Raw genomic sequence first — 22,684 nt, 5'->3', positions numbered from 1 at the left:
ATAAGCTCTGTGCATTTCCCCACATGACCACAGAGTGTCATTGTTGCTTCATGAAGGAAATCTTCTGTTCATTACCCCATGTTGCCACCCAGTGTCACTATTACTCCAGGAGGGAAATGCTCTGTGTATTACCCCATGTGGCCACACCGTGTCACTGTTGCTCCTTAAAGAAATACTCTCTGCATTATACTGCATAACCACAAGGTATCACTGTTTCTCCATGAAGAGAATGCTCTGTGCATTATGCTGCATGGGCACCCATTGTCACTGTTGATCCATGTAGGAAATTTTCTATGCATTACCCCACGTGGCCACCCAGTGTCACTGTTGCTTCATTAGGGAAATGCTCTGTGCATTACCCTATGTGGCCACACAGTGTCACTATTGCTCCATGAAGGAAAGGCTCTCTGCATTACTGTGCATGGCCACCGAGTGTCACTGTTGCTCCATGAAGGTAATTATTTGTGCGTTACCCTGCGTGGCCACCCAATGTCACTCTTGATCCATGAAGGAAATGCTCTGTACATTACCCCAATTGGCCACACAGTGCCGCTATTACTCCATGCGGGAAATGCTCTGTGCATTAGACCTAATGGCCACACAGTGTCAGTGTTGATCCATGAAGGATAAGCTCTGTGCATGACACTGCATGGCCACAGAGTGTCACTGTTGCTTCATGAAGGAAATCTTCTGTGCATTGCCCCATGTTGCCACCCAGTGTCACTATTACTCCATGAGGGAAATGCTCTGTGCATTACCCTGCATGGCCACACAGTGTCACTGTTGCTCCATGAAGGAAATGCTCTTTGCATTACCCTGCATGGCCACACAGTGTCACTGCTGATCCATGAAGGAAATCCTCTGTGCACCCTACATTACCACCTAGTGTCACTGTTGCTCCATAAGGGAAATGCTCTGTGCATTACCCCCAGTGGCCACACAGTGTCACTATTACTTCATGAAGGAAATGTTCTGTGCATTACCCTGTGTGGCCACACAGTGTCACTATTACTTCATGAAGGAAATGTTCTGTGCATTACCCCGTGTGGCCACACAGTGTCACTGTTGCTCCATGAAGGATATTCTCTGTTCATTACCTCATGTTTCCACCCAATGTCACTGTTGTGCCGTGGACATGCTCTGTGCATTACCCCATGTGGCCACACAGAGTCACTGTTGCTCCATGAGGAAATACCCTGTGTATTTCCCCGCCTGGCCACACAGTGTTACTGTCCCCAACACATTCCAAGAGCTCATTGGACACTTTGTGTCTGTTTGAATTCCTTTTCTAACAGGTGTCTGGGTAGTTTAAGTCCCATGTCTTCCCCCTCGTCCCATTACTAATTGTGTTTTGAATATTTCTCTTATTTGCCTGACAGAGTCGAGAACATCCATCTGCGAGGAAAGAGCCGGGGGGAATTGTGATGTGACGTGACTGTCCTGTTCTGACACGTCCCCTTCATGCCCTGACAGGCTGCAGTGTCATGTCCCATCCTCCCAGAGAAGAGAGATGGCTGCCGTGGGGCCAGCTCAGGTAGGGATTATCGGGCAGTTGCTGGGGGGCTCCTGTTGGTGGCAGAAAGGCAGTAAAGCCATAGGAGGTGGGTACTTCTGGGGTTGGTTAGGAGGTGAGAGGGGGCAGGAAATACCCAGGGTGGAGAAAGGGATGGGGAGAGGGTGTGACAAACGGGCTGGGATTAGTTTACAGTGAGGCCTAGATTCTAGCAACAGACCCATGGGATTTGTGGGTGGCAATTCCCTAATTTGTCAGTTGTCACGGTGTCCCCGGGTGATGCTCTGGAACTGCTCCATACGAGGGCAATCAGGACTCTGGGGGAGCCTCCTCTCTCTGAGCAGACTGTCACCAGGGCTTCAACCTTCCTGGGTCTGACCTCGAGCATTCACAGCAGCCCCTTCCACACGGTGGATTCCCACAGCGAGTCTGCCCAGGTGGGGTCCTGGGGAAGCCAGAGGGCCCTGCTCCCCAACTCTGCAGTGAGACATGACTCTCAGCCAGCCAGTAAAACAGAAGGTTTATTAGACAGCAAGAACACGGTCCAGACCAGAGCTTCTAGGTACAGGAAACAGGAGCCCTAAGTCAGGTCCATCATGGGAGGGTTAGGGAGCCCAGAACCCAGTTCTGGGCCTCCCTCCATTTCCCCAGCCAGCTTGAAACTGAAACTCCCTCCAGCCCCTGCTCTGGCCTTTGTCTATTTCCCGGGCCAGGAGGCCACCTGATCTCTTTGTTCTCCAACACCTTCAGTTGGCACCTTGCAGGGGAGGAGGGGCCCAGGCCATCAGTTACTAGGAGACAGGGTGTTGGCCATTCTCTGTGCAGACACCATTACACTGGCCCTCTAGGGCTCTACAACAATCACACACCCTGGTCCCCACACCAAGATACTTAAGAAAGGCATAGGGGAAACTGAGGCACCCACAAAATATTCAGAGACAACATTAAGAACATTCTCACTTTGGCACAGTGGGCCTGTTGGCGGCGGAAGGGCGGTAAAGACATAGGAGGTGGGTGCTTCTGGGGGTAGTCAGGAGGTGGGTGGGGGCAGGAAATACCCAGGGTGGAGAAAGGGAGAAGGAGAGGGTGTGACAAACCAGCTGGGATTTGTTTACGGTGGTGCCTAGATTCTAGCAACAGACCCATGGGGTTTGTGGGTGGAAATTCCCTAATTTGTCAGCCCCCTGGACTGGGCTGGGGAAATGTACCAGCCTCCAATACTGGAGTCTGAACCTACTAGCCAGAGGGCAACCGCCAGTGAGGCCTGGGGAAGACACCCTATCATAACCTAGTCCCAGATTTGGACCTTAGCGTCCAAAATATGGGGGTTAGCATGAAAACCTCCAAGCTTAGTTACCAGCTTGGACCTGGTAAAGCTGCCACCACCCAAAAAATTAGAGTGTTTTGGGGCACTCTGGTCCCCCCAAACCTTCCCTGGGGACCCCAAGACCCAAATCACTTGAGTCTCACAACAAAGGGAAATAAACCTTTTCCCTTCCCCCCTCCAGGTGTTCCTGGAGAGATGCACAGAAGCAAGCTCCATGAATCTAAACAGAGGGATTTCACCCTCCCCGTTTCCAGCCTTGGAAAACAGAAGTACCGAGAGGTAATCTCTCTTCCCCCCTCACCCAGAGGGAATGCAAAGTCAGGCTAGTAAATCTAACACACACAGATTTCCCCCTGACTTCTTCCTTCCACCAATTCCCTGGTGAGCACAGACTCAATTCCCTGGAGTTCCCCACTAAAGAAAAACTCCAACAGGTCTTAAAAAGAAAGCTTTATAAGAAGAAAGAAAAATACATAAAAATGGTCTCTCTGTATTAAGGTGACAAATACAGGGTCAATTGCTTAAAAGAAATATGAATAAACAGCCTTATTCAAAAGAATACAATTTAACACATTCCAGCAACTATACCATGTAAATACAAAAGAAAAGAAAACAATAACCCCTATTGTATTATGATCTCTGTACTCACAACTTGGAAACAGAAGATTAGAAAGCAGGAAACAGAAATCCTCCCATAGCCGAGAGAGAGACAGGCAGAAGACCAAGAACAAAGGACTCACACACAAACTTCCCTCCACCCAGATCCAAAAAAGTCTGGTTTCCTGATTGGTCCTCTGGTCAGGTGCTTCAGGTTACCTCTTTCCAGGTGTAAGAGACATTAACCCTTAGCTATCTGTTTATGACACACCCCATCCCATCCCATCTAAGTGCTGGCACTGGGGAGGCTGTTGGGATATCTGCCAGAGGCTCTATCACCTGTATCAGCCTCTGGCAGGTAGGTGAGTGTTGAATGTTCAGACCCCTCCCATCTCTCTCTGCTAGAAGGGGCGAGGGGCGCTCTCTCTCTCTCTCTCTCTCTCTCTCTCCCCCCTCCCTCCCCCTGATGCCTCCTGGCTGCTCTGATGGGGAGGGAGTGTGATCCTGCCTGCCTGCCTCCCAGAGCTTCCATGTGATTGGCCCTCTCCCGTGTCACCAGTGGGGTTGTCACTGGGCAGCAGGTGCAGAGTGGGGGGCTTTTTCTCTTTCAGGGGCCGGTGACTTTCGAGGAGGTGGCTGTGTATTTCACCAGGGAAGAGTGGGCTCTGCTGGACCCTGCTCAGAGAGCCCTTTACAGACATGTCATGCAGGAGAACTACAAGAACGTGACCTCGCTGGGTAAGGATTCCCATCCCCTCAGTTCTTAGAAGGGGAAATGAAGAGTTAAGGTTCACAATACACCCTCGGCGTTGCCCTGTTTCAGCGACATCCCGAGAGGCCAGTGAGACGCAGACCAGCGCTCTGCCCTCCCCGCTACAGAACACTTTGGGAGCAGAGCACAGGCGCATGACAGTGCAAACGCTGACACCATCTCTTTGCTAAGGCAAAAATTTGGGGTTAGGTCTGATGTAGGGAACAGAAGCTGCCTCCCCCCGGCCTGCACTCAGATCCTGAGCCTACTGCACACAATCCATCTTGGACTTTCATAATGTCACCACCCCTTTACCCTTCCAATGAGGATTCCTTCTGAGTCCTTGCCTTCACTTACCCCTCACTGAGCCCCAGGGACCCCAGGCATGTATGGCACCAGCCTGCTGACAAACCTTGTGGCAAGAACACACCCTTGTGCGCCATTATTGATGCTGCCTGCACCACTCTGCACTGAAATGAGGAATACCTGTTCCTTCCAGTTTCATGTGCACCTCTCTTGGTGTCACAGTTCTGCCAAGCTAGTCCCTCCACTGTTCATGTAAAGCTACAGCTGGCACAGTGCACGCTGCTGGAGTGCCTGCGAATAAATGCTGGTGTTCACATCTGAGGGACACAATGCACAATGGCATGTGCTAAGTCCTTCCTTCTGTCAATCAAGACATTTTAAGGCCAAGGGAGACTATTCAGTCATCTAGTCTGACCTCCTGTGTAATAGGGGCCAAGAGAGGTTGTGTTGATCCTGGTCACTGGAGGTTTTGAAGAAGAGGTTAAACCGATGGTCTGTGTATACTTGGTCCTGCCTCACGGCTGGAGGATGGACTAACTGACACCTTGAGGTCCTTTTACCCCATGTGTTTCTGTTATTTTATGATTCATGCTCCTAGCCCTTCACTTTGACCTTGTCTCCCTCTGGAGAAGGGGGGCTTTATTTAGTAGGTTTTTAAATGAAAAATAAGCATGGGTCAGCTTCCCTCTCAATGTGCTTTGTTACTGACTGGGTGTGAAGGAGTGAATTCCTCTCCTGGGATGGAGGTGTAATTCCTGTTGAAGTAGCATAGGCCTGTCTCCATTTACATGGAAACACGATCAAGAACTGTCCGCGTATGAATGCAGCACACTGGACAATGCAAAGCCTCTCTCATGTGGCTGTAAATACCTACTGGCTGCAGCACCCCAGAAGAGACGGTGTTTATAAGGAGTCTGAAATCATTGAGACTTGCTGAGGTGCCATCATGACACACAAGGGTGCTGCCTCCGAAATGCCCTGTCTCAGAGTGGTGGAGCTGTGGGGAACACCCTTCCAAACAGCAAAGCCTTGTAAGTAGCACATATTGGGATGTTTGCGCTGCCTTTGGGAGAGACCCTCCCAGTCTGGGTCTCCAGACTGGCCTTGGTGGCCTGTATGTAACTGCAAATATGTTGTAGATTGAGCTGGAGCTCAGTCTCTTAAGCCTGAGCTGCAGTGTTTACACCAGTGGTATGTGTACCCCTGGGGTACTCAGAGGTCTTCCAGAGTTGCTACAGCAAAATCACTAGCCAAGTCAGTACAGAGTAAAATTTCATACAATGACTTGTTTATACTGGTCTATATAATATACATTGAAATGTAAGTACAATATTTATATTCCAATTATTTAGTTTATAATGATGTGGTAAAAATGAGCAAGTCAGCAATTCATGGTGTGCGGTGACACTTTTGTATTTTATGTCTGATTTTGTAAGCAAGTAGTTTTTAAATGAGGTGTAACTCGGAGGTACGCAAGACAAATCAGACCCCTGAAAGGGGGACAGTAGTGTGGAAAGCCACCGGTCTACACAACTATTTTTAACTTGCTAGCATCTACAGTGGAGCACCCATAGGGAGACACATCTCAAAGAACCATTGTTACTGCACAAGTTGAGTAACTTCTTCTTTTGCATGTTATCTGATCTCACTGGTTTTCTTTGCCCTGAGCAGGGTTCTCACTTTTCAAACCTGTCATCATCTCCCAGCTGGAACAAGAGGAAGAGCCGTGGGCCCCAGATTTCCAGGGCTCAGAGGAAAGGGAGATCCTGAGAGGCAGCTGCATGAGTGAGGGATCATTAAACCTACTCAGCTGTTGAAGGAAACAGCTGGGATTCCCAGCAAAGACCTTGTGAGGTCTCTGGGTTCAGGGTGATCCTCAGCAGGTGTCCTATCCTCAGGGCAGATACTGTTCCTGGCTTCCTACCCATCCTAACTCCTGGCAGTAGTGCTCTCCCCAGACTCCCTTCTCTCTGAGTGTTTCGGTGGGAACTGGATGCAGAATTGATCCTTTCCTCTCTCACTGTTGGAGAAAAATCAGGGACTGAATTTCCCCATCTCCAGCTACTGTCTTGGCTTGTCCCCCCTTTTCCCTTTCGGTTTCTGAGGTTTTCCTTTCTCTGTCCCAGCAGGTGAGGGGATGGTGAGAGAGACTGTGGAGCAGATGCCTCAGCAGGAAGAGGAGCAAGTGGAAGCACGTGGGGCGTTGTTGAAAAGATGCAAAGGGAGTGTGTCCAGGAGTTGTGAGCAGGGAAAAGGCTCTCAGGGGCAGCACAGGCCAGAGAAGCGTCAGGGGAACCAGCCAGCGCAGAAAGTTGGAATATCTGTTCATTATCGGGAAACTCACAAAGGCCTCAAGGAAGCCACGGCCTGGCAGAGAATCCTTACGGGAGAGAGAAATAACACGGGCTTTGAGAGTGGGAAAAAGTTCAGGAGGTGCTCACACCATCAGAGAATCCACACTGGAGACAGACCCTATGGATGCTGCGAGTGCGGCACTGAGCGCTCAACTCTTATTTGCCATCAGAGGATCCACACAGGGGAGAAACCCCATGAATGCTGTGAGTGCGGGAAAACCTTCGCTCAGCGCTCACACCTTATTTGCCATCAGAAGATGCACACGGGGGAGAAACCCTATGGATGCTGTGAGTGCGGGAAAACTTTTATTGAGAGCTCGCACCTTATTTGCCATCAGAGAATCCATAGAGGGCAGCGCCCCTATGGATGCTGCGACTGTGGGAAAACCTTCACTCAGCATTCAAATCTCATTGCACATCAGAGGAGTCACACAAGGGAGAAACCCTATAAATGGTATGAGTGTGGGAAAACCTTCTCTTGGCACTCAGCCCTTATAAAACATTGGAGGATCCACACAGGTGAGAAACCCTACAACTGCCGTGTGTGCGGGAAAACCTTCATTGACAGCTCACACCGTACTTGCCATCAGAGAATCCACACAGAGGAGAAACCCTATGGATGCTGCGAGTGTGGGAAAACCTTCGCTCAGAAATCTGGTCTTATTACACATCAGAGGATCCACACAGGGGAGAAACCCTATGAATGCCGTGAGTGCGGGAAAACCTTCCATCACAGCTTTTCTCTTATGTATCACCAGAGAAGGTGCAAGGGAGATAAACACCATGAAAATCTTGTCTAGGACTCAGGAAAGATTTTTTTCCCTCCTTTTCCTAATTCCGAAGTAGTGAACTTTAAGGCAGCATTTGTGGCATCTCAGCTCCCTCACCACTGGACACAACCTCCATCACTTTTCCTAGTCTAACCAATTTTAGAGCATCACGTTTATACTTTTCCTCCCACTGCAGTGATTGTTAGTCACCAGGTTCCCCCATTAGGGACAGATTGCCTCGTTCCCAGATTGCACTGGGTTCTGCTGAATAGCAGTTGTGTCTTGTACCCTTTTTCCTCAATGTAAATATAACAGAGAAGGCGCGGGGATAGAGGGTGTGATAAAGTGGGGATTTTCCCTTGTTATGTTGTATGTGAACCTATGTGAGTTTTACATGAATACTGTGTGTGCCTCAGTTTCCCTGTGTGCGCACCAATACCTCGGTGGTGGGAATAGGGGTGTGTGACTGCGACGAAGTGGGAATGTTCTCAATGTTTTCTTTGAATACTGGGTGGGTGCCTGTGGCACAGCAGGGAGTGGGGAGTATTGGCCTTGGAAGATAGCAGGGGAGGTTTATTGGGACTGGCTGCACTGGGGATGGGAGACTTTCCTTGAGGGAAGCTATCTGAGCATGTAACATGAGAACCCAGGAGGGAGGTTGGAGCCAGGTGACACCTGTGCCCAAGAAACTGGACAGAGGCTGGGTGAGAGGCTGGAGGGAGGTTCAGTTTGGAGATGGCTGGGGAAATGGAGCGAAGCCAGACAAGGCTCTGGTCTTCCTGCCTCCCCAGAATGGACCCGACCAAGGGGTCCCATTCTCTGTACCTACAAGCTCTGTTTTAGACCATGCTCCTGTAATCTAATAAACCTCTGTTTTACTGTCTGGCTGAGAGTCACGTCTGACTGCGAAATTGGTGTGCAGGACCCTGTGGCTTCCCCAGGACCCCACCTGTGCGGGGCTTCCTGTGGGAAGTGTACAGTGGAGCAGCGGATGCTGAATGCTCTGGAGTCAGACCCAGGAAGGTGGAAGCTGCGTAAGCTTCTTGCCCTGGAGACAGTCTGCTCAGAGAGAGGAGGCTTCCCCAGAGTCCTGACCGGTTTCGTAGGGAGCAGTTCCAGAGCATCACCTGGTGGCTCCATGACACCCGCTAGAATTTATCTTCTCTACTTTCTACAGTTCCACCATTCAATGTGTCCTATCATTCAGGGTTCTCAGCCCTCTGTTTGTGGTTCACAATTTGTTTTCTTTGCTCCTAAACAGTAATTTAGGGCCTGAGATGAAAGTGTCACAGACCTGGATGGACTTCAAATACAATGAGATCATTTGGAGTTGAAATCCCTGTTTGCCAACGGTTGGCAAAGCCTGTTGTAGGACTTTACCTACTGATATGGGATTGTTTGCAGATGGAGACGCTGGCTGGTTGGTTTTGTTTTGTTTTTTCCATTACCAAGATGCTAGAACTTGTGTAAATAATATGACTTGATACTAATGAGAGCAGGAGGTTTGAACGGCTCAGAGGAGAATGCAATGGGAGAATCTCTTGTCCTGATTCTGAATCGTCATATTTAACCTGCTCTGGAATTTCTAGTTCTATGAAACTGGCTGTATCTTGTGTGATGTGGTTTTTTTCCCTCTTAAAGGACATTGGGTCACATAAGCAGATATTAATTTTATTTGCCAAAGTGTGGCTCAGGTTTATTGGGGACTTTGAGAAAATGCCCATTTACTGAAATAGTCATTTCTTATTTTGTTTGCTTTTTCTCTGTTCCCTCCATGACAACATGGAGAAACTTCAAATTCAGTTCAATCACCAGGAGAGACCACTCCAAGGTCTTGGACGTACTACCAACTGTTGTTAAATCTCCAGTCGGAAATGGGGTGGGGGCTAGTTCATCAAGTTGTGCAACTAATTGAAGTGACTGCACTCAATCACGCTGCTGCTCAGTTGTTTTAGGTCCGTATTGTCTCTGATGATCCAGGAAGAGAATTGCACAGTAAGTAACTAAGAACTGGGCAAAAGGGTCATGGATTTGTTTCCCGAGGGGGTTGTGAAAGAGGCTTTTGTGCCAGGGAGGAGGATGTAACCCTTAACCTTCTACAGAGGGGGAAACAAGCACAGTTGAGGTGGAACAGTCACAGCAGGTGAAGGACCTAAATCCACACCGTGTAGAGGTCAAGCATAGGAGTTTATTACACACAGGGCTGATGGAGTGTGACCTGGCTTATTAGGCTCAGAGATACTATCAGTTAATTGATTACAATAGAATATATGGATTTTCCATGGGCGGGGGAAAGTGACGGGGTAGGCAGTTCCACACCCCGGCATAGGTTTTGCAGCAAGACGATAGCACATTAGCCAATGGCTAACAGGTTACATAATGTCTCCGCCCATGGTCTCAAGTTAGCAAGTTAACATTTAATTAATACTTTGATGAAATGTTAGTATAAAATATATATGTTGAATTCTGATTTGGGGTCCATAGGAATGGAGCAACTCTTTGATTGTCCAACAAGTACATTCCTAGGGGTTAAAGCAAAGAAACAGTGAAAGTATATGACAATACAGACTGTCCCCTTTGTGTTTTAAGGCAGGGCATTGGTCCCTGGGAAGGGAGGTGGAAGGGTGCCATATCTTACACTGACATGTACCAACTTTTCATAAACTCAAGGTTGGATCTGTGGGAAGAACGTTCCCTACAGAAGAGACTGACACAATAGGAACAGGGATCCTTTGTTCAATTTGCAACTTTGATTAAGATGCAGTTCTTTAGTTCTTAGCTCCAGCACCTGGCAATTTACTGAGCAGGCCTATTTTAGCAAAACATGATGATCTGTTTACCCCAGCTTTCTCTTAGCTACTCATTATTTGGAATTTAGGCCTCTCGTTTCCAGACCAAACTCTGGACTTTGGGTCTGGAAAAATGCTGGCACAATCCATATACCAGGTTGTTATATAAAATGCACATGGTTTTTAACCCTTCACCAGGGAACAATACAGAAAATTGTAACTACATATAAAGCTGAGTTCTTCAGTATCTCAGTCACGCGTATCACGTGGGCAGCCTACTCTAAGGAGTAAGGATGTATTGGGATAGGCTGGTAGGGTTTTTTTTAAATGAAAATGTGCGGTGGTGAACTGTGCATTCTAGCAGCTCTAACTCCAAAGCACGTTTGTCTAACAGTGCCCCTTCATCTCTGTAATAACGTATAGAAAGATGCGTTTCTCCATTTGTACTGTCTCAACAGGTTTTTTTTACATCACAAACTACTAAATGTGTGGGAAGAGGGGGCAGGCTACTGCGCATGTACTGTGCTGGAGGGGAGCGATCCCAGGATTTTTGCAGGTACTCTCTTGCCCCAGGTCTGCATTGCGATGTCACAGCAGGGGCCAGGCGCTGAGCCGGTGGTGGGATTGAGGAGAAGGTGAGGGACGGAGGGTCTCTTTCCTCCATGGCTGATTGGCCTTTGTGGGTGGCGGAGAAGACGGAGGGTCTTGTGCTTTCTCCCCCTGTGGAGGGAGGAGGCAGAACCTCGGAGCTGCCAGTGTGGGGTGAGAAACAAGCTGGGACCTGCCCTCAGTATGTGCAACAGCGAGTGTCAGAGGGAGCGTCGCTGACCGATGCTGCCAGGGGAGCAGCCAAATGTGCAGTGAGGGGGACGGGTGACCCCTGCCGGGACTGGGGACAGTAGGTTACGGGGGTTTCCTCAGCCATTCCCCCCCTCAGCTTTGCTTCCCCTCCCTGGTTTCTGTGCCTTAATTTCCTCCCCTGAAACCACTTCAGCCCCTGCTCCCCTCCCCCAGGCCCTCACCCCTCTCCCCTAGATCAAGCCCCCTAACCCCGCCCCCAGGGGCATGTGCCCCCCATCCCAAATCCCCTCATTTCCCTGTATCCCCTTGACCCCTGCTGCCCCAGCTCCTCCCCCAACCCCTCACCTACCCCTTCCTCCTCCTCCTCCCAAATCCCTTCATCTCCCCATATCCGCTTCACCCCTCCCACCCCAGCTCTTCCCCCAGCCCTCACCTGCCCCCTTCACTCCTCTCAAATCCCCTCATCTCCCTGTATCCCCTTCACTCCTCCCCCCACCACTCACCTACCCCTTCCTCTTCCTCCTCCTCCTCCTCCCAAAACCCCTCATCTCCCCAAATCCCCTTCACTCCTCCCACCCCAGCTCCTCCCCCCACCCGTCACCTGCCCCCTTCACTCCTCCCAAATCCCCTCATCTCCCTGTATCCCCTTCACTCGTCTCCCACCCCTCAACTACCCCTTCCTCCTCCTCCTCCTCGTCCCAAATCCCCTCATCTCCCCAAATCCCCTTCACCCCTCCCACCCCAGCTCTTCCCCCAGCCCTCATCTGCCCCCTTCACTCCTCCCAAATCCCCTCATCTCCCTGTATCCCCTTCACTCCTCCCCCCACCCCTCACCTACCCCTTCCTCCTTCTCCTCCCAAATCCTCTCATCTCCCTGTATCTCCTTCACTCCTCCTGCCCCAGCTCCTCCCCATCCCTCACCTACACCCCTCCTCCTCCTCCTCCCAAATCCCCTCATCCCCGTACCCCCTTCACCCCTCCTGCCCCAGCTCCTCCCCCATCCCTCACCTGCCCCCTTCCTCCTCCTCCCAAATCCCCTCATCTCTCTGTATCCTTTTCACTCCTCTTGCCCCAGCTCCTCCCCATCCCTCACCTGCCCCCTCCTCCTCCCAAATCCCCTCATCTCCCTGTATCCCCTTTATGGGTGTGATTGTGGTGTGATTCAGGTGTAATGGGGTGTGAAAGGGATGTGATTAGGGTGTAATTCGGCAGTGAGGAAGAGTCATTGGGGTGATGAGATGTGATTGGGGTTTGATCCCCGTGTCCCCACTTCACCCTCTCCCCCCCCCATTACCACGGGCCCAGCTGAGGCCTGCCCGGGGGAGAGGGGGAGGAGGAGGGGGAGCGGGAGGGAGGAGTCGCCCGCAGGGGCTTGTGGGAGACGTGCTGCCACCGCGGCTCGACGGGAGAGGGCGGGGGCGGGGCCGGGGCCGGAAACTGGAGTGGTGGGAAGAGGAAGTGACGTCACCAACCAGTATAACAACCGTGAAGCACTCGGGGCTCCCAACTTCCTCCACCCCCCCCTTTCCAACCCCCCCCGGTCTCCCCTTCTCCCTCCAACCCCCCTTAAACCTCCTACCTTCAGCCAGGGGCCCCTCAGCCCCCCTTCTCCTCCCTCAACCCACCCCCAGGCTCCTCACCCCTCCGGTCCTAGGCCTCCACCCCCCCACTTCTCCTTTCTCCAACCCCGCCGGGCTCCTCACCCCCCCCGGTTCTGGGCCTCCCCCCCACTTCTCCTTCCTCCAACCCCGCTGGGCTCCTCACCCCCCTGGTTCTGGGCCTCCACCCCCCACTTCTCCTTCCTCCAATCCCCCCGGGTCTCCCCTTCTCCCTCCAACCCCCCTTAAACCTCCTACCTTCAGCCAGGGGCCCCTCAGCCCCCCTTCTCCTCCCTCAACCCACCCCCAGGCTCCTCACCCCCCCGGTCCTAGGCCTCCACCCCCCCCCACTTCTCCTTCCTCCAGCCCCGCCGGGCTCCTCACCCCCCCCCCGATCCTAGGCCTCCACCCCCCCACTTCTTCTTCCTCCAACCTCGCCGGGCTCCTCACCCCCCCCCCCCGGTTCTCCTTCCTTCAACCCCGCCGGGCTCCTCATCCCCCTCGGTCGTAGGCCTCCACCCCCCCACTTCTCCTTCCTCCAACCCACCCCCGGGCTCCTCACCCCCCCGGTTCTGGGCCTCCACCCCCCATTTCTCCTTCCTCCACCCCCCCCCTCGGGTCTCCCCTTCTCCCTCCAAACCCCCTTAAACCTCCTACCTTCAGCCAGGGGCCCCTCAGCCCCCCTTCTCCTCCCTCAACCCACCCCCAGGCTCCTCACCCCTCTGGTCCTAGGCCTCCACCCCCCCACTTCTCCTTTCTCCAACCCCGCCGGGCTCCTCACCCCCCCCCGGTTCTGGGCCTCCCCCCCCACTTCTCCTTCCTCCACCCCCGCTCGGGTCTCCCCTTCTCCCTCCAACCCCCCTTAAACCTCCTACCTTCAGCCAGGGGCCCCTCAGCCCCCCTTCTCCCTCAACCCACCCCCAGGCTCCTCACCCCCCCCCGGTTCTGGGCCTCCAGGCCCCCCCTTTCCTCCCTCCAACCCCCCCGGGCTCCTCACCCCCCTTCTCCTCTCTCCAACCTCCCCCTCGGGTCTCCCCTTCTCCCTCCAACCCCCCCTTAAACCTCCTACCTTCAGCCAGGGGCCCCTCAGCCCCCCCCTCCTCCCTCAACCCACCCCCAGGCTCCTCACCCCCCCGGTCCTAGGCCTCCACCCCCGCTTCTCCTCCCTCAACCCACCCCCAGGCTCCTCACCCCCCCCGGTCCTAGGCCTCCACCCCCCTTTTTCCTCCTTCAACCCACCCCCAGGCTCCTCACCCCCCCCCCGGTCCTAGGCCTCCACCCCCCCACTTCTCCTTCCTCCAACCCACCCCCAGACTCCTCACCCCCGCCCCCTGGTTCTGGGCCTCCAGGCTCCCCCTCTCCTCCCTCCAACCACCCCAGGCTCCTCACCCCCCCTTCTCCTCCCTCCAACCGCCCACTCGGGTCTCCCATTCTCCCTCCAACCCCCCTTAAACCTCCTACCTTCAGCCAGGGGCCCCTCAGCCCCCCTTCTCCTTCCTCAACCCATCCCCAGGCTCCTCACCCCCCCCGGTCCTAGGCCTCTACCCCCCCTTCTCCTCCCTCAACCCACCCCCAGGCTCCTCACCTCCCCGGTTCTGGGCCTCCAGGCCCCCCCTTCTCCTCCCTCCAACCCCCCCGGGCTCCTCACCCCCCCTTCTCCTCCCTCCAACCCCCCTGGGCTCCTCACCCCCCCTTCTCCTCCCTCCAACCCCCCACGGGCTCCTCAGCCCCCCCTTAAACTTCCTCCCCTCAGCTACGGGCTCCTCCCCTTTCTCCTCCCTCAGCCCCCCCTTAGTCCACCCTCCAACCCCCCCACTGATGTGCCCCTCAGCCCCCCTTTCTCCTTCCACCCCCCCGGGGCCCTCAGCCCCCCCTGGGCCTCCAGCCCCCCTTCTCCCTCCAACCCCCCCCCACGGGCCCCTCGGTCCCTTTCTTCTCCTCCCTCCAACCCCCGCCCCGGTCGTGGGCCCTTCATGCCCCCCCTTCTCCTTCCACCCCCCCAGTCGTGGGCCACTGACCCCACTCTCCTCCCTCCAACCCCCTCAGTCGTGGGCCCCTCAGCCCCCCCTTCTCCTTCCTCTAACCCCCCTGTTCTTGGGCCCCTCAGCCCCCCCTTCTTTTTCCACCCCCCCCAGTCATGGACCACTGACCCCACCCTCCTCCTTCCAACCCCCTCAGTCATGGGCCCCTCAGGCCCCCCTTCTCCTTCCTCTAACCCCCCTGTTCTTGGGCCCCTCAGCCACCCCTTCTCTTTCCACCCCCCCAGTCGGGCCACTGACCCCACCCTCCTCCCTCCAACCTCCTCAGTCGTGGGCCCCTCAGCCTCCCCCTTTCTCCATCCAACCCCCCCAGCCCATCTCTCCAATCATTGGGCTCCTCAGCCCCCGTTTTGCTTTCCTCCACTCCCCGAACCGACCCCAATCTGCCCCGTCATCCCTATTCTTCTCCCATCTAGTCCTCTTTCTGTGGGGGCCCCTCAGCCCCCATTTCTCTCCAACACCCACCCAGCTCACCACAACCTGCACCCCAGCCCATTCCTCCTCCCATAGGGACTGCTCAGCTCCCCCAGTTCATCCCCCTTCAGCCCCCTTTTCTCCTCCCTTGAACACTCCTCAATCTCCACCCCCAGTTCCTAACTTCCCCCCCAGTCTCTCTCTCCATCTATGGGGCCCCTGAGCGCCTTTCTCTCCTTCTTCCCCAACCCCCTTCCCCAGTCCACTTCAACCATTTCTCCTCAACCTTGGGACCCTCATCATCTCCTTCAGTGCATTCCAGCCTGCCCCACAGTGAGACCCATTCAACCTCCTCCAACCTGCTCCCAAGGCTTGCCAGCTCTCCGCTCACCTCACCCAACCTGCCACCTGCACGTGCACTCGTGGCCCAGCCGTCGTTCAGTCTGCACGTTCCCTCGGATGACTGATAGATTTATCATCTCATTATTGTTTAGTCCAGGGGTCGGCAACCTTTCAGAAGTGCTGTGTCGAGTCATCATTTATTCACTCTAAGGTTTTGTGTGCCAGTAGTACATTTTAACGGTTTTAGAAGGTCTCTTTCTATCAGTCTATATTATATAACTAAACTATTGTATGTAAAGTAAACAAGGTTTTCAAAATGTTTAAGCGTCATTTAAAATGAAATTAAAATGTTGACCTTACGCCACAGCCTGCTCAGGCCCACTGCCAGCCTGGGGTTCTGTTCACCTAGGTGGGCAGCAGGCTGAGCAGGGCCTGCGGCCAGGACCCCAGACCTGGGGGGCGTTCAGGGGTCAGGGCTGGGGTGTAGGGCAGAATGCTGAGTGTGTGGGAGGGTCAGGGCAGAGATATGGAGGGTGTAGGACAGAAGGCTGAGTGTGTGTGGGGGTCAGGGCAGAAGGCTGTGTGGGGAGGGGGTCAGGGCAGAGGGCTGGGGTGCTCGGCTCGTGGGGGTGCTCCCAGCCCCCTGCCCTGAGCAGCTCATGGCAGGGGGCTGGAAGGGATGTGCCCTCTTCCACCCCCTTCCCCAAGGCTCCATCCCTACCTCTCTCTGTCTCCTCTAAGGAGCTGTGCACATGCTGCTGCTCTTGTCCCTGCCCCTCACAAGGGCCATCAGATGATTGGCGCAGAGAGGGAGAGGGGGCAGGGCAGGAAAGCACCATGCTGGGGGAAGAAGAGGGGGAGGGGGAAGCTTGGCTGCTGCAGGACCAAGCTTCTGCCTCCTGCCCCCACAGGGGAGAACGGTGGGCGGGGGGGCTGAGTTAGTCTAGGGGCTGGGACTGTGGCAGGCACCTGCTTGCTGCTCAAAATCGGCTTGCGTGCCGTAGGTTGTCAAGCCCTGGTTTAGTCCCTTATGGTGGGCCTGGGAATGTTGGGCCCGGGACTGTGACTGAGGAATGTAGCGTTATGACTGAGCATTAGGGGCCCTCCCAAATAATATCTATGAATAATGTGGATATGGCACATACATGTTTGTAGTGTATACAGGCATATATGTGTAATGTGTATGTATACATAGAAAAGCAATTTATATCCAAGCAGAACAATTCTTTCCCAATTTGTTGTTGTAGTTTGGCCCTGATACTGCAGATAGCAACCCACTTTTATTAGGGCAATGACAGTTGCCATTTGGTTTGGTATTAATAGTAGGCTGAGTGTTTTGAAATACTGGGGGAGGGATTGTGATAATGTAGGTGAGAAGTAAAACAGAAATTTGGAGTAGTGACACTGCCACTGAGGCCTGTTATATATAACTATCTTGTGATTGGTTACTACACAGCACTGCCCATCCAGGTTATAAATGACCCCTCCTGCTTGTTGTCACCCTCCAGAAAGCTTCACTGGGCAGGAAACGGGAGCAGAGCTTCTCTGCTCCATTGCTCAAACTGCTCTGTGCTACACCAGGAGTTGATGTAGATCCAGTTGCTTCGTAAGGCTGCTGTCTCCCAAATAAATTGGTTACTGTCCATTCAGTAGGTTATCAAATATTGTTGTCAGGATTTAATATTGGTACCCAGACACTGAACAAGATTGTTTTGAATAATGTGTGCCTCAGTTTAGGATGTCGTGTCACTGACCCAAATTATGACTCGTACTAACAGGCAATTTGTTCACCCAATTTGCAATTACTATGTAACTTTTGTTTGTTTACCAGTTTTTCTTCCTTGCCTTCATGATGTTTGCTGCTGTTTGTTTAAGTTTTAGCTGTGTGTTGGCTAAACAGTTTAGCAAGGTAAACTGCTTGTAAATGTTGTAAAGCGATAATACACAGTACAATGATAATACAGTAATACAGCAACAATACAGTTTTTACACAGTAACCAAGTTGAAATTAAATGACGGTTTATCCTGGTCCAGCTAATGGTTTTTAGCTGATTGTTAACTTAATGGTCCATATATGGCAGGTAGAGGTGTATTTGACCAGTCTCTTATTTATAAAGCACTTCATTTTTCTTTTCTTGATGCTTTGGGGATTTCTTCACTGTATACTGATATCCGTTGGTTTCTTCAGGGTGTGATATTTTCTGGTGGCTTTGGTCTGTGGGATGCAACTTAAACTTTTTACTATGTTAACTAACAAGTTTGTTTTTCCTTTTTTGTTTTCAGTAACCCAAACTTACTACATTGTAAACAAACTGAGTTAAACTGTGTATTAAGAACAATGTAATAGGGACCGAGTCTTTTATAACGCAAGGTGTACTTTTGCAATTGTTGTCTAGACATTCATTTTCCTTTGAGGTGCATTACTAATATTTCATAGTAAACGTAATGCTTAATGGCTAAAATAAATGCTCACAACCTTCCACGAGAAGGTTTGTCGCTTTCACTTGCTGAACACTTTGTTTTCAGGAAAAGAGTTAGTAACATCATTTTAACAAGCTTTTTAGAGTTAATTTGCTTGTGATACCAACTTCACTTTTGTTAATTGTTTAGAAGCACAAACTTTAACCACTACTACTTCCCATTAACATACCATAACAAAAGAAAAGCGTATCAAATTAAACCAAAATAAATTTTAAATACAGGTTCATGCAAATACTTTGAAGGTATTAATCTTTGATGCTTTGTGTTTGGGAGTCAAAAGCGGAAGCTTGTTGAAAACGTGGAGACCTGTTGACATTGTTTGGTTAGCTTTATTCATAAATTTTTTGCTATCACATTCTTATAGCTATATTTAGAAGTACAAACAAGTTTATAAAAAGCCCAAACAAGAAATTAAGGTAAAGATAATATTAACAAAATGTCAATGTTGAGGCTTCCCCTTATCTTTTTTCTTTGAATAACAATAAAACATACTTAAAAACCAAAAGTGTTTTCAAAAGGAGAATCGTTTTTGTTTGCAATTGCCTTATTTCTTGAGGCATAAATATATGTACATTTATTTGTAACTGAAACCTTTTTGAACTTTGCATAAAAAATTGGTGTTAATAATATTATGATTATACTCCAACCATGATTTTAAAATAGTGTGGTACCACATATACATATATTTTTAAAAAGGGGATTAAATTGACTTTTGTTGCAACAAAATAAAAATAATAAAAAATAGTCACATGACATACAACATAAGACAACACACGTGACACATAGGACAAACTTATAATTAAAAACAAATGGCGCCAGAATTCTATTCATAACTATACAAAATTAGGTAAAAATAAAAATGGTTAAACATTTGAGTAAACAAATTATTACCTTATTTAAAACTTGTAATATAAATTGATAAAAAGATATTAATATATGGCAAATGTATTGTATTAATTTGGTAGCAAGGAATTTTGCATTACTTTATATTTAACATTATTTTAAAACTCTGCTATATTAGTGCATGGTTAGGATTAGAAGCAGAGTCTGCATTTCTGTTGCTTGCCAACTATATCTTCAAGAAAGGTAGGAATAATTCCAGCGGTTGCATTCCTGAAGGGTTAAAATAATAAATTCACTGGATTTATTTAAAGTAAAGGTTTTACCTTGTTTTCTTTTTGTTTTGTTCTTTTTTCAATTGCTTCATCCTTTGGAGGCTTCTGTAAAAAGTACAACTTTTAACTTTTAAAACCAAGAGCTGAAGTGAGGAGAGGCGGGAGAAGGGGGGTTGGAGAGCAACCTAGGAAGGTAGTGAGACCTGAGCCAAGAGAGATTAACGCCATCAAGGTACTTGAAAGTACGGGCAGCAGCGCATTTAGCAAAGTGAGGAGGCACATAAAGGAAAAAACGTAACGTATGTACACACATTTGAGAAGTTCTATTATTAGATATGAGCGCAGAGTGTGGTTCTGTGGGTCAAAGCATTTGGGAACCTACACTGTAGGGAACTGCACCCCTGATTTTTATTCTGGCTTTGAGAGGAGAGTTGGAGTAGTTACCTGTTCTTGTAAAACCGAATTTGTTACCCCAGTGTCTGTTGCTTTTGTGTGCGTGCCAGATGGATGGTGGGAGTGCCCTTTTTTTGCTGCAGTTAACTGTTTTTGGGCAACTCCATGTGTTGATGCGTCAATTCTAGGTGTTAATCCACTTAATTTTGGGTATTTTACTGTGAAATTCTTTTTTATTCACTCTTCTGTGGTCAAGTCGCAGCTCCTGGCTCCTAATGTGCTCTGTGAACTATTCCATATTTTCCTTCATCTGATTTACCAGTTCAGTGAGAGTATTGTGTGCTACTCTTTCCTGCCATGCACTTGCTCGTCCCGTTCTGACAGGCACCAGCTTCGGTCTCAGTTTAACCGGAACCTGGCTGTTTTCATAAGGTGGTGATTGCAATGCAGTGAACCCCGTTTCATCTTTTCATTTTGCTAGGGCCTCCTTTTTCCATTTCTGTCCCCATTCTTCAGGCACAGGGGAGCTACCTGAAGCCTCCTCTTCACCACCAGTATTTATAACGGGACGGCACATGTATTTTTTGTAGGTTGCTTGCAGCTGTTTGCAATGTTTTATTTTCCTGCTATATTTGCTCGAGCCTATCGTGACTCTGGGCCACCTGTTACCCTGCTAAAAGAGCTTGGGCTTTCCAGTGCTTGACTGCCCGGGTTGCCTCTTCTATGTTCCCTGTTTTTTCCATTACTGGTCGGGCCAGTATGGTGGCGTGCTGTTTGAGCCATCTATCCGCCATAGATGTTAGTTGCAAAATTCTTGATTTTTTTACTTTTATTATTTTTTAGAGCCTCGGTTTCTACCGTTGCTCTTGTCAAGGTTCCTTCCCCACTCTGAACTTTAGGTTACAGATGTGGGGACCTGCATGAGAACCCCTAAGCTTATCTACCAGCATAGATTTGGTTGCTGACAGTTTGGTTACACAGAGCCACCTGAAGGCTCAGTGTGGGGCATGGTCTTTCTCTCTTATATTATAGTTCTTATCTGCTATTTTGTTCCCAAAACCAGATTTAAATAAAACGCAAAGTCGTGGCTGCAGCAGGGCAGTGAAAGCCAGGAGAATGGGAAAAGATTTTAAAACAGTTTAAATTTTGTAAAGCATTGAGTTACCTTAAGGGTTAAATGCTCAATACCAAAGTTAAACAACACTAGTTACCTGTGTCTGGCAAACATGTTGTTTGGTTTTGCAACTTTGAATGGAAGATTTCAAATGGATTGTAGTGTTAGTATTTAACACCACATCAATTCATTTACCCCGAGTGGCCACCAAGAGTCACTGTTGCTCCAGGAGAGGAATGTTCTGTGCATTTCCCCAAATGGCTGCCCAGTGTCACTGCTGCTGCTTAAGGAATTGCTGTGTGAGTACCGCAGGTGGCAACACATTATCACTGTTCACCCATGAGGGAAATGCTTTGTGCATTAACCCGAGTGGCCATCGGTTGTCACTGTTTCTCCTTGAGGGAAACGCTCTGCTCATTACCTGGATTGGCCACTCAGTGTCACTTCTGCTCCATGGTGATAATACTTTGTGCGTTACTCCGAGTGGCCACCCAGTGTCACTCCTGCTCCATTACGGAAATATTCTGTGTAATTGCATTGAGTGGCCACCTAGTGTCCCTGTTGCTCCCTAAGGGAAATGCTTTGGTATTACCCCGATGGGGCATCTGGTGTCACTGTTGCTCCACGAGAAATTATCACTCAGTCTCTGTTCAAGGGGTGGGGTGATGTGGATGGGATGGGAGAGGGAGGCAGGGATGGGGGCAAGATTTCACGCACCGACAGAGCTTTGTGTACTAATGGCTCATGCTTGGCTTTTGTAGCTGTTCTTGCAGAGGAAACGTCCAGGAGCCCCAGCCAGAGGAGAAACTGGCAGACGTGGACCTGAGCAGCGAGGACGCCCTCCTAAGCAGACATGAACAGTTGTCAGGTTGAAGTAGGAGAGGACGAAAATCAGTCAGGGTAGTGGATAGTGGAGCAGTTTCTGTCGGTGTTAACTCCATCTCTGTTAATTGAGTGGGGCTCTTGTAGATGGAATGGGAGTGGGAGGCAGGGATGAGGGCATTAATAGAGCTCTGCATAGTGATAGTTCTTGCTTGGCTTTATTAGTTTGCAGAGGAATTGTCCAGGAGCCCTCGCCCGAGGAGATACTGGCAGAGGTGGACCTGAGCTGCCTGGGCATCCTTCCAAGCAGATATGAACACTCCTCAGCTTTGTGCCTCCCGCATAACTACACTTCACAACTTCTAGCTGCACAACTAAAGCCAAAGATAAATGCAGGGCAGAGGCTGAGTACAGATGGCTGCTTCCTTTTAGGTGGGTTTGGTTTCTCATAAAAGTTTACTTCTTTATTCTGGGTTCGGGAGGAGAATTTTCCTATCTTCTAAGCTGCTGATCTTCCAGGACAGAGAGGAGCGGGTTCTTCTGAGCAGTGGCCTGGAACCAGGAAGGTGGGTACAGATGCTGAGTTGGTCTTTCGTATGTCTGTCTGTCTGTGTCTCTCTCCTTGCATAGAACATGGGCAATGGTGCATGCTCACAAGCTTGGTCTGGAGAGCCTGCAACTCACTAGTGCACTGGGAGGGGGAAGAGAAGCATGATGGGTACTAGATTCTTCATTGGTAGTGGTGGGGGTGACTGGGAGTTGACTCTGACTCTGTTCATCAAGTGGGGCTGATGTGCGGTGGGTGGGAGAGGGACGGCAACATCTCAGACACCAATAGAACTTTGCGCGGTGATGGCTCCTGCTTGGGTTACATGCTGTGTTTGCAGAGGAATCGTCCAGGATTCGCAGCCAGAGTATAAACTGGAAGAAGTGAACCTGAGCAGCCTGGACATCCCTGTAAGCAGAGATGAACAGTCCTCAGCTTTCTGCCTTCTCCATGACTGGCGGTGAGTGAACAATTATGGCACTCTATCCCTCATCCGTACCACTCAAGTTTTCTTCAGAGGCCGTGAGCCTCCTCGTTGGGCACGGGGCTCTGTGGGATTACGAGCAGGGGAAGGGACAATGGTTTCCTCTGCACAGTGACTGTCTTGGATG

General features: G+C 50.5%; 1 protein-coding gene across 1 annotated transcript in view; it reads left to right on the top strand.

Moving 5' to 3' along the window:
• The window catches only part of LOC127038870 (zinc finger protein 436-like), a 38,356-nt gene extending 16,779 nt beyond the window's left edge, over positions 1–21,577 (top strand). The window contains exons 2-5 of the mRNA XM_050931943.1: positions 1,380–1,534; positions 4,049–4,175; positions 6,624–6,981; positions 21,478–21,577. Of these exons, the coding sequence (XP_050787900.1) occupies positions 1,511–1,534; positions 4,049–4,175; positions 6,624–6,981; positions 21,478–21,577 (609 nt within the window). The 5' untranslated portion in view covers positions 1,380–1,510. The remainder of the gene's footprint in view (positions 1–1,379; positions 1,535–4,048; positions 4,176–6,623; positions 6,982–21,477) is intronic.
• The last annotated feature ends 1,107 nt before the right edge of the window (positions 21,578–22,684 follow it).

The sequence above is a fragment of the Gopherus flavomarginatus genome, chromosome 21 (assembly GCF_025201925.1).
Source record: "Gopherus flavomarginatus isolate rGopFla2 chromosome 21, rGopFla2.mat.asm, whole genome shotgun sequence".
Taxonomy (NCBI): Eukaryota; Metazoa; Chordata; order Testudines; family Testudinidae; genus Gopherus; species Gopherus flavomarginatus.
Note: the sequence above shows the minus strand (reverse complement) of the source record. Positions and strands in the feature narration are given on the sequence as shown.